Source organism: Triticum aestivum, chromosome 5D (genome assembly GCF_018294505.1).
Source record: "Triticum aestivum cultivar Chinese Spring chromosome 5D, IWGSC CS RefSeq v2.1, whole genome shotgun sequence".
NCBI classification, from domain to species: domain Eukaryota; kingdom Viridiplantae; phylum Streptophyta; class Magnoliopsida; order Poales; family Poaceae; genus Triticum; species Triticum aestivum.
The window spans coordinates 247,535,348-247,546,612 of record NC_057808.1 but is presented as its reverse complement, the minus strand read 5'-3'; the positions used below and the strand labels follow the sequence as shown (position 1 = coordinate 247,546,612).

Genomic DNA, 11,265 nt, shown 5'->3' with positions numbered 1-11,265 from the left:
TTGGTCTGGTTGCATATGCGCTAGGCAGTACGTATGCATGATTAGTACGTTAGTAAGGAAAACTGAATCTTCAATCAGCGAGTATTATTAGCCCCATGGTCCATGAGCAGCCGGGCCAAGAGCACCCACGGTTTCGCGTTTGCTTACGTGTATACACAGAGGAATTGAGGGGGACACGAATTGTTTTGTTTCTGGAGTCATCCGTGATTTGACCATTGATTAACGTAGCAGCCTGGGCTAGCTAAGCTAAGCGAGGACGAACATAAATCGCTCTCCTGTGTGTGCACGGCACAGGGTATATATAGGAAGCGAGAGGGGAAAAGGCCGGGAGAGTAGAGGAAGGAAGGACCAAGGACGGAGGAAGAAGCATCCTCCTGTCCTATCCCTATCCGTCGAGGTCGAGGGGAGAGAGGGAACGGCCGGTTGATTCGATGGACAGCAGCTTCGGCCGCCGGAGCAGCAACCATGACGGCGAGTGGCGGCGGTGGGCGGTGCTGGTGGCGACGGTGTGGGTGCAGGCGCTGACGGGGACCAACTTCGACTTCTCGGCCTACTCGTCGGCGCTCAAGGCCTCCATGGGCGTCTCCCAGCAGTCGCTCAACTACCTGGCCACCGCCTCCGACCTCGGCAAGGCCTTCGGCTGGTCCTCGGGGCTGGCGCTGCTCTACATGCCGCTGCCGGCGGTGCTGCTCCTGTCCGCCGCGCTCGGCCTCGCCTCCTACGCGCTCCAGTACGGCATCCTCCTCCCCTCCTCCACGCTCGCCGCCACCCTCCCCTACCCCGCGGTTCGTCCCCTACTCTCCTCATCTCCATTAACGTATCTCCATGCTCATTCATTCGTCATGCATGTAGCTATCTACCTTGTTGGTTAAGTGAATGCCATACGCTGTCACAAAAGTTACACGTAGCCATCATCCATTGGAGAACAGATCCCCGGTGCTGCTGCCGTCGCTAGCAGCACATCTATGGCAAAGGCATCCATCGTACATGATGCCTGATGTACGCGCCCGTCGCCGTCGGCCATCCACGGCCACACACGTGAGGTGGAAGGATGCAGAGGGAAAGGCTGGAGCCAAGGGAGTGGCTGCCGTCGACCATCCTCCGGGGCCGCAGGTTTATTTTGAGGACCTACGGCTGCTACTCTTGCTTGCCAGCCTCAGATGGCTTTCCCGGCCGGCCATTCTCGCTTATTTGTCGTCTCTACCAGCGGCATGCGATTGTGTGGCTGCTAACTGAATTACTCCCACTTCACTCGTCTGCAAGTCTGCAACTGCAAGCAACTTGTACCGAGCTTACTCTTCGGAGTATACTGCCTGCCCTTTGACTTTGTGGCTGAGATGTGGGCCCGCCTGCTAGCCAGACAAAGTTGGAGGGCGATGTAGGTGACAGGAATCGTTGACATTCTAGACTAGCTACCTAGATTATGCCAAGTAGTAATTTTAATACTCCCTGTTAACCAACACGGCGTCCGGGCAAGCATCAATCATGCGTGACTCACTGAACCACCAGAATGCTGCTGCCCTTCTTTGTTTTTCCAAAAGACTAGTATAGCAACCGTGAATTATTACGGAACCCAAAAAGAAAGATAATCAGTATATAACAGCCAATGCACGTGCAACACCCCAGAGAAGAAACTCAATTGTATTGCAATATATGTTTTTTTTTAAATGGAGGGGTTTGGTTGGTTCTAGATGGATGAGGGAGATTGGGACGAACCGGTGAAGTGGGGGAGGAAACTCACCACCACCACCAACAGCTGTAACTTGCTAAGGTACATTTAGATGTGCCATAAGTATTGCACATCTAAATTCTACGTCATTGATCTTACGCGGAGATTCGTGTAAGTATTTTCTTTATCCTTTATTCTTTTTCTTTTATGTTTAGTTAAGTCACTTAGATGTACAATAACTAGAGCACATCTAAACCCATAATTTATACAAGACAAAAATAAATAGAGATAGAGAAAACGATGGATAAAACCCAAAGAAAAGGTTATGGCATCCATGCATGCCAAGTCGTCATGCCCATCCTGCCTCCATCTTTTTCGTCCAACTTAACTTGATGCTTGTCTCCTCTTCTCTTCCAACCTACCAGCACGCACACCTGCCATTCTTCTACACCACGCCCTCCACCTTACCAAATACTCCTATATGACATACTACTCCCGAAATGCATGAGTGCAAATGGTGCCATGCTAGGATGGTATCATCCCCGGCCGTTGCCACGTGATTCGTGCGGTTTGTGTACAAGGGCCGCACATATCAATTTATCTACACCGCATCAACGTTAATATATTTCCTGTATTGATAATGCTGACCAAAGCATATTTTTTTTGAAACAAAACATTGAATAGCTCCTGTCAATCCATGTGAACTAACGATAGGAGGCAGCATATTTATAACGCGTGCCCCGCGCGCAAAGCCAACCACCAGAAGCTCCTTCAGGCTGCCCCCATACGTTTGATGGGCTGCAAATTTTGTTGCAAAAATGGTTGGCAGGACATCAAGGCTCCCAAAGTGCAACATGCAGACCATCCCTTATCCAGCCCGCAACTCCTCTCTCAATCATCCTGCTTCTTTAGTTCTTGCGCTTTGTTTATGTGCATAGCTAGCTAGAACTCAGCTCACCTGCTCCTCCAACACCAGTCCTTTATGTTCATGTCCCAGGTTCGTTTATGAAAGGGATTATCACGCTCGAGCAAAGCAGGAAAAAAAGATGCCTGGTCCATTAATTTGCCAAATTAACCCATGGTATCATTTGGTAAATTCGCTCTAGTATCAAGTGCCAATCTCATAGCTCAGATGGACTGTCCAGATTCCATCCTCTTGTGGCACCATGTCCGCAAAAGTTCACGTCCGTACCACTATCTCGATTTCAATATGCAAAGCATGCTATTTTATTTCGTTAGACGAAGATTTGACAAACAATTTATTGGTGTGTGACATGATCGGTGTCACTAGATTAGTTATCCAGAAGTACGTATTTACTTATATTTGTTGAAAGTATAGATATTTACCCAACAATACCTAGGAGGAGGGAGCACTCAATACTGGGAATAACCCAGAGTGCTGTATCAATTCTGAGGGTGACATGACATCCATGGGAGTGTGATGGTGTTAAAGCATCAATAGTTGACCGCAGAATGGTACGTCAATCTGCTTTTTCCCAGATCCGATGCCCGCACTAAGAAGTTATAGGATCCAAATTCTCAAGAAAGCAACAACAAAAAGTCTAGATCAGCCAAGACAAGGACCTCACACGGCAAAAGTCACTCACAACCGCATCGCCCAGACCTGATACCGGAAGATCGGAGCAGCATCGCACACGCAGGTTGCGTTGCATCCCCAGAACAGTACCGTCCACCTGCTTCTTATCTTCTCTTCACCATATCCAGCAAGGCAAATAACACGCAAGATACACAGCAAATAAGATGCCAAATTTTTAGTAACAGATTATTACTCCCTCCGTTCCATAATTCTTATCGTGGTTTTATTTCTACAGTGTTTACCTGAGCAATTGCGTCGCTAACTAGTCATCACTGTGCAGTACTCACATCAGATGTTCACTTCCAGTTCCAGGCACAGCTTGGACAAGCGCATCAGTATTGTCACTCGACCTGCTGTACCCATGCATTGCATATTACTCTACATAGCATTCCCCCAAAAATAACCATAGCAGCTTACATTCGACTGGTCATTGCTTGAAGACTTTCCTGGACTGGCAAACTGTTTGTGAGCTGAACTTAATCAAACGATCGAGCAATTCTGACTCAGTTGTTGCATCGTTTGCAGGTGTTCTTGATCTGCCTGGCAGCAGGGTGCAGCATCTGCTGGTTCAACACGGTCTGCTTCGTGGTCTGCATACGCAGCTTCTCCGCAGCCAACCGCCCCCTGGCCCTCTCCCTCTCCATAAGCTTCAACGGGCTCAGCGCTGCCTTCTACACCCTCTTCGCCAACGCTCTCTCCCCTTACTCACCATCCGTCTACCTCCTCCTCAATGCCATCCTCCCCCTCGCCGCCTCCATCATTGCGCTCCCAGCGATCCTCCTCTGCCACCCACATGATCACAGCAGCCTCCGCACTGTGCCAAAGCATGACAGGCGTGTCTTCCTCTGCTTCTACACCATCGCATTTGTCACCGGCATATATTTAGTGACCTTCGGTTCTGTCACCACAACCAGCTCTGCTGCAAGGGCCATCCTCATGGGCGCCATGGCCCTCCTCACACTTCCTCTCATCATCCCTGCCGCCTCGAGTTGTTCTAGTGTGGGCACACATGATCCTGACACTGAATTGACATTCAACCACAACGATCCACAGAAGCCGCTCCTTCTCAACCATGATGACCACACAGAGACCAACGGAAGCATGGCGCATAAAACAGTGGAATGGCAGCCCAAGGGCTGTTGCTGTGGGACGATACTGGACAAGGGCTGTGTGTTGGTTCTTGGTGAGGAGCATAGTGCAAAGAAGCTCATCCGGTGTGTCGATTTTTGGCTCTACTACACAGCGTACTTCTGTGGTGCCACTGTTGGGCTGGTGTACAGCAACAACTTGGGGCAGATTGCGCAATCGTTGCAATGTCAACCACAGCTCACAATGCTTCTTGCAGTTTACTCCTCTTGCTCCTTCTTTGGCCGCCTTCTCTCTGCACTCCCTGACTTCCTTCACAGGTATGTCTGTCTTAATCTAGATACGTACAGATAACTAAACTCTCATCAACTAGCATCCTAGCTAACTATACCATATATGCAATTTGCATGCAGGAGGGTGTCATTTGCTCGGACAGGGTGGCTTGCGGTGGCGTTGGTGCCCATGCCAGTGGCTTTCTTCTTAATGTGGAAATTGCACGATGTAAACACTCTGATAGCAGGAACGGCGTTAATTGGCCTAAGCTCAGGTTTCATCTTCGCTGCGGCAGTGTCCGTGACATCCGAGCTATTTGGACCAAATAGCATCGGTGTGAACCACAACATCCTCATCACCAATATCCCTCTTGGCTCACTCCTCTACGGACAGATTGCCGCCCTGGTATATGATGCGAATGGCCTAAAGAGTACAGTACTGGACAACCTCACTGGCACGGTTGACACCATGATAGTGTGCATGGGTGCGAAGTGCTACTCAAACACATTCTTTGTGTGGGGCTGCATCACAGTGCTGGGCTTGGTATCAAGCATAGCCCTATTCTTGAGAACAAGACAGGCTTATGCTACTGCTGCTGGTCAATCTAGTTGTAAGCACCATAGCCAAGTTTTGAGTTGAGAAAGGAACTCCTTGTTTGTTCCTCACTGTTCTGAAGTCATGGCTAAGCTTGTACAAGTTTTGGTTCGGTTCTGGGTGGACTGGGTTAGATGCAATACATGTAATTACTACCATCACGAGATTCAACAAGGGGGCAGCAAATTATGAGATTAGCAGCCCTTTGTAAAAGCTAGAACCATTGTTCTGTTTACAGGGCACTAATGTCAACTCGAAGGCGCAAGGCGGTTGCCTTAACTTACTACTGATGCTTCTTTCTGACCTCACATGAACTCATCAATTTGTACATGTTTGCTACTTCAAGTATGGTGGAGTTGAAATTGGATCTGTCTAAAATGCTAGGCTTGGGAAATACTCCCTCTGTTCACAAATATAGCACGTTTTGGATATTTGAATATGGACTATATACGGACTGAAATGAAGTGATCAAACACACTAAAACGTGTCTATATACATCCGATTCAGAAAAAAATTAGAACATCTTATATTTACGAACGGAGGGAGTAAGAAAGTAGTTTATTTCAGTTCTTTACCTACATGACACAGCAAACAAGACAAAAAAATCTAAACAATATACCATGAGAAATAAACGTCTATAATTTGAATTAATGGGGCAAGCTGGGGTACCCCAGATATCTTTGATCACAAAATTTAGCATCAACTCACAGAAAAGACAGTCCTCACTCAATGAATGGAAGACATAGATTGGTTTGACCTCTGCAAGTCTAAAATTCTTTGTTGTATTGCTAAACATAGCAGATACTGAGTTTATTCAACATGGACGCATATGCGTGGAAACAGTAAAAGAATCCTTGTTAGGAAGAAGGCATATGGATATGATATGGGCATAACTCTTTTAGAACATTGCTGGAAGCTATCATCCAGCAACCCCAGAGAGACAGGTTGCAACTACAAAAATGCCACGTCCCTACTACCTTGTTCAAGGGGTTAGAATACAATGGAAGGATGGGAATGCAATTACTTGAAAGGACAACCGATGAGCCTATCGTTGCCTATTTTTTCTCTTGTTCATCGCGCTTGTGCCATGGATTCAAGGCTTCTCTCATGGCTTGTGCTTCTGGACTGCTCTCCCAAGCTCGTTTTTCAGACTCCAGTACCGTTACCTTCTCATCTGTAGTAAACAGAAAGCATCATTAACGCTATTATGCACCAAACAAGCCAAAGAACTTGACAAAATGAATGACACGGTACAATGTAAATTTCTATGGGCACCTAAAAAGTACTCCCTCCGTCCGAATTGAGGGACAAGCTTTTTCGGACGGAGGGAGTAGAAGTTTGTGATGTTACTGATGGAAGATTTCCTCACCAATCCAGTTTAATTACTTCAGGAGGGGATGCTGGGATGCTTGGTTAATGATGTCTAGAGGCCCCATGGATTTCACAGCAACAACTGACAACTTAACGCTAGAGCTAGGTGTACAATTTTGAGGAGACTTGACACGCGCAGAGATGAAATTTGTCTAGAGTGCATCTACCCTAACGATTTCAACCAGCTGATTACAAACGGTTGGATGTTGAATGGAGGATGGAGGGACTCACAGAAGCCGGTGTGGATCATGAAAAGCTCCATGGCGGCGCCTATGGCCGCGCCGCCGACGGCGATCTTCAGGTACCACCCCGCGAACCTCATACGGCACTGCTGACCACAAGCTGCTGCATCCACAAAGTCCGATCAGCCGTACATCAATTGAATGAAAGGGGAGAGATCGCCGGCACCTATCAGGGTTCAGAGGAGCGGTCGGCCGAGAGATAGCCGGTACCTGTCAGGAGTCAGAGGAGCGGTCGCCGGAGCGAGGAGGCGGCGGCGGAGGAGGAGGAGGATCGTGGCACGAGCTGACGGACCGAGGCGAGGTCGAAGAAGAGGTAGCGGGTTGTTACGGCCCAAGCCCCAAAGGCCCAACAAAACCGGCAAATCTCTCTGCCACTGAAGACTGAACCCACGTGCCGTACTCCCACCCACACGCTCGGCTCGCGCGCGCGCGCAGACTCATGGCGGCGACCTCGCCGGCGCCGACGAGGGCCGCCGCGGCGCTCACCCTGGCCCCGCATCGAAGGGTCCACCATGTCCACATGCCTTCCGGCCGCCCCTGCCCCTGCCGCACTTCTGCCTCTCCTCGGCGGCGCACTCCGCGATGCCGCGCGAAGCCGACAGTCAAGGGCGTGGTCGACGACGACGAGGACGCTTCCCGGGAGTCCGACCCTGAAAGGAAGGAGGAGGAGGAAGCTATGACTGCGACTGGTACGCTGCCGGGATGGCTCAGGCTTGACACGGTTGGGATGGATATCCTGAGCATCGCCGCGCCCGCTGTGCTCGCGCTCGCCGCCGACCCCATCGCTGCGCTCGTCGACACCGCCTTCGTCGGCCATATAGGTAATATGGGTTCTTTCTTGCCATCCTGCACACACGCCGGATGCCTCCGGACTATGGTACAAGGCCGATCCGTCATCCATGTTAAGATGGTGTTTGAGTTTGAGCAACTTAACCAACAATATTCACAACCAAATTATGCTACACTAGTATTGTTTTGCAGCATTGCAACCCAGAAACCAAAGATTTTGTGCTAGAAATTCCGAGCCTTTGGCATTCATGTGTAGTCAATCTGCAGAAGTTTCTCGAATGTAGGATTACCATTTTTCAAATACTAGTAATCTGTATACTTAGCTATCTCATGAATAACTAAATCTATTGGTTTTCTAAATTTACATTTTGAACTGGAAAGTTTGTTGATCTCTTGATCAATTTTTACTCTATCATCAGGTTCAACCGAACTTGCTGCCGTGGGTGTATCGATTTCGATCTTCAATTTGGTGTCGAAGTTATTTAATGTTCCACTGCTTAACGTGACTACATCTTTTGTTGCTGAGCAGCAAGCAGTAGATGATAGTTATAGAGGAACAGGAGAAAGTAAGCTAATAAAGAGCTCCAAGATTTGTGGAAATTATTCCCATATTTTGTGTTACACTAATTATCTCACTTAAAAGATGAATTTCGAAGATTCCCAGATAATAAGTTGACAGAAGAAAGGAAGTTTCTTCCGGCAGTCACGACATCTTTGGCTCTAGCTTCTGGTATTGGGTTGATGGAAACTGTGGCACTTATTTTTGGATCTGGAACATTGATGGATTTCATCGGTATACCAGTGGTATGTAGGACTACTTTATCGACAGTCACCAGGCTTAAACATTTATTATATCTATGTTTTGGCGCTCAATTTGTTATGTGCTTAGCTGCTAATGTTCAGATAAATGCCTTTTTTGTGTTCCTGACAAATGAACCAAGTTAGGATGAGATTGAAGCAAATAAGCAATTATACTACCTGGAAAAGTGAGTTAGAATATGATCATATTTAGTGGTCAATCATGCTTTCTCATCTCTTGAATTAACTGTAGTCTATAACTAAATCGCCCCTGGAACACAAGCTTTGATTCGGTTGTAGTCATTTCAAGCCAAGTATTTTTATCATGTTTGTTCTTATGTCAGATTACTCTTGAGTATAAGTTGTTCTTTGTTACATAAACAGGATTCCCCAGTGCGTATACCAGCCGAGCAATTTCTTACTTTTAGGGCATATGGTGCTCCACCTATCATAGTAGCACTTGCAGCACAGGGTGCATTTCGTGGGTTGATGGATACAAAGACACCTTTGTACGCTATTGGTAAGACATTGCAATTTCTTGTCGCTAAATTGCATAAATTTAATCATGTGTATTTTTTATCATTTTGAGTATCTGTAACAAGCAAGTCTTAGGAACACATATGCCTATATGCACTTCAGATATTATTTTTACCCCGAAACAGTGGGAGAGGGTCCTGGTGCAATATGTACATGAGATATATTTTTTCGATGAAGATGTACATGAGATATTATTTCTTGATTTGGATGTTTTGCATGCAGGTGTTGGTAACCTAGTAAATGCAATACTTGATGCCATATTTGTCTTTCCGCTTGGTTTAGGAGTAAGAGGTGCTGCGTTGGCGACTGTAACATCTGAGTATGTTAAAGCTATCATGAAAATCTAATGTACTTTCCTCATTGGTGTCCTCCAGCTCTTACTTTTAGTCATCTGCATCCATGGGGCTCTAATTATCTGCAAAAATTTTGCCTGCTGTCAGGTACGTGATAGCTTGCATCCTCCTTTGGAAGTTGAATAGTAAAGTAGTAATCTTCTCAGGAAAGATCATTGGTGGTGGAATGATACGCTACCTGAAATCAGGTTGGAAGATATTTATGTAGTTTATTTCCAAGGACTTAAGAATATTGGTTTTGCCTACCTTATCCATGGATGTGATGTGACCTCGGTAGTAGTTGTTCTCTTAAACACGTCAAATTGTTAACTGTTTTGCAGGTGGACTGCTGATCGGTAGGACCATAGCAGTGCTCCTCACCATGACACTGTCAACATCTCTTGCTGCAAGGGAAGGGCCTGTTCCAATGGCTGGCCATCAGTTATGCTTGCAAGTATGGTTAACAATCTCTTTACTCAATGATGCATTAGCTCTTGCTGGACAGGTATGTACATTTATACAGCGGGGCATTTCATTTCTACCCTGTTAGCTTGGTATGTGTTCTTAAAATATCCATAAAACAATGCAGGCTCTGCTTGCAACTGAATATACGAAAAGAAATTACAAGCAGGCGCGCATGGTTCTCTACAGAGTTCTGCAGGTTAGATATACATTTCATGGGAAAAGAAGTTCATTAATGCTGCTGAGGTTCTCTTTTTCCCTTACCTCCAGGTGTAAAATGTTTGTTCACATATTCTGTTATGCAGATTGGAGGGGTGACTGGTACGGCACTCGCTATAATCTTGTTTTTTGGGTTTGGGTCTTTCTCCTCGCTGTTCACAGACGATCCAGCAGTTCTGGGTATTGCCAAATCTGGTGTCTGGGTAATGAGATATTTAGGACTGTTGAAATAAACACATAATGTGACAAGTGAAGTTTTGATGCCATGATACTCACTGCTCCGATATTAAATCTTGCAGTTCGTCGCCATCTCCCAGCCAATAAACGCTGTTGCTTTTGTGGTTGATGGGCTCTACTATGGTGTATCTGACTTTGCATATGCTGCCTACTCCATGGTCTGAACTGGATCTCTGTTTGCACTCTATTCCCCGTCTTGCTGTTAATACTAACTGAGCTGCAAAATAACTAACAATATTTAAGTATCTGGTTTGCTCAGTTCTTTGCAGGAGCCATATCATCGGCTTTCCTACTTGTTGCCGCTCCTGAATTTGGTCTTGGTGGCGTCTGGGCCGGTCTCATTCTTTTTATGAGTCTGCGAGCAGTTGCTGGGTTGTGGAGGTAGTGTAGACTATATAGGTTTTCATTGCCCTTCTCATGGAAGTTGGAATGGAAACTACCTTGATGACTTCAGGTAATTTTCTGGTGTGCAGGTTGGGGAGCAAAGGTGGACCCTGGAACTCGATCTTGTCAGAGACTGACTTACGCGACAAAATGTGATACCCTAGATAATATGATGAGAAGATGAAAAGATAGAAAAATAAGACATATCTTGGTTTTCTTATGCAGTTACTTGGCAAATACATGTACAGATCCCGTGGAAGTTGCAAACTTCATTTACTGCCAAGGCGTTGTCACTAAAGTTGTAGCCGTAGAAGCACCTCTTACTTTGTTGTGGCATTTGTTGCAAATGCTACAGGTAGTTGATTTGGCTGTTTTGTACACCTTCAGATATACCCTAGATAATTATGAATCCTGTGAAATGTAGTTCTTACGTAGATGATGTGTAACCGTGGAAGCATTCTCCACTTGGTTGTAGCCATTATTACAAGTGCTACAAAAAGTTGGTTTTAGCTGTTTTGTACACCATGTGCAAGAAAAATATAGTTTGCTAGCCCAACATGTGCATGGAGTATTGCAACTTCTACTGTAAATGAGCTATGTTGTGCGCTCTTTTATGCTCATTTTGGCTTTCTCTTTTGTGTAAATAGGTTGTTTCTTACTTCATGTATTAGCTCA

General features: G+C 46.3%; 1 protein-coding gene across 3 annotated transcripts; it reads left to right on the top strand.

Moving 5' to 3' along the window:
* Positions 1–294: 294 nt before the first annotated feature.
* LOC123120490 (protein DETOXIFICATION 44, chloroplastic) lies at positions 295–11,210 on the top strand. Of its 3 annotated transcripts, XM_044540494.1 has the most exons (16): positions 295–785; positions 3,792–4,672; positions 4,766–5,235; positions 6,776–6,891; positions 7,428–7,653; positions 8,041–8,187; positions 8,265–8,425; positions 8,804–8,939; positions 9,179–9,275; positions 9,397–9,497; positions 9,630–9,793; positions 9,878–9,949; positions 10,056–10,172; positions 10,269–10,364; positions 10,466–10,587; positions 10,680–11,210. In XM_044540494.1, exons 1-16 carry the CDS (start codon positions 432–434, stop codon positions 10,744–10,746), a joined length of 3,327 nt encoding a protein of 1,108 aa, XP_044396429.1. In that variant the 5' UTR covers positions 295–431; the 3' UTR covers positions 10,747–11,210. The 3 variants fall into 3 exon arrangements, with proteins under 3 accessions (XP_044396429.1, XP_044396430.1, XP_044396427.1); XM_044540495.1 differs by lacking the exons at positions 295–785; positions 3,792–4,672; positions 4,766–5,235; positions 6,776–6,891 and having other exon boundaries at positions 7,090–7,653; positions 8,041–8,214; positions 8,286–8,425; XM_044540492.1 differs by lacking the exons at positions 295–785; positions 3,792–4,672; positions 4,766–5,235; positions 6,776–6,891 and having other exon boundaries at positions 7,092–7,653; positions 8,286–8,425.
* Positions 11,211–11,265: the final 55 nt, after the last annotated feature.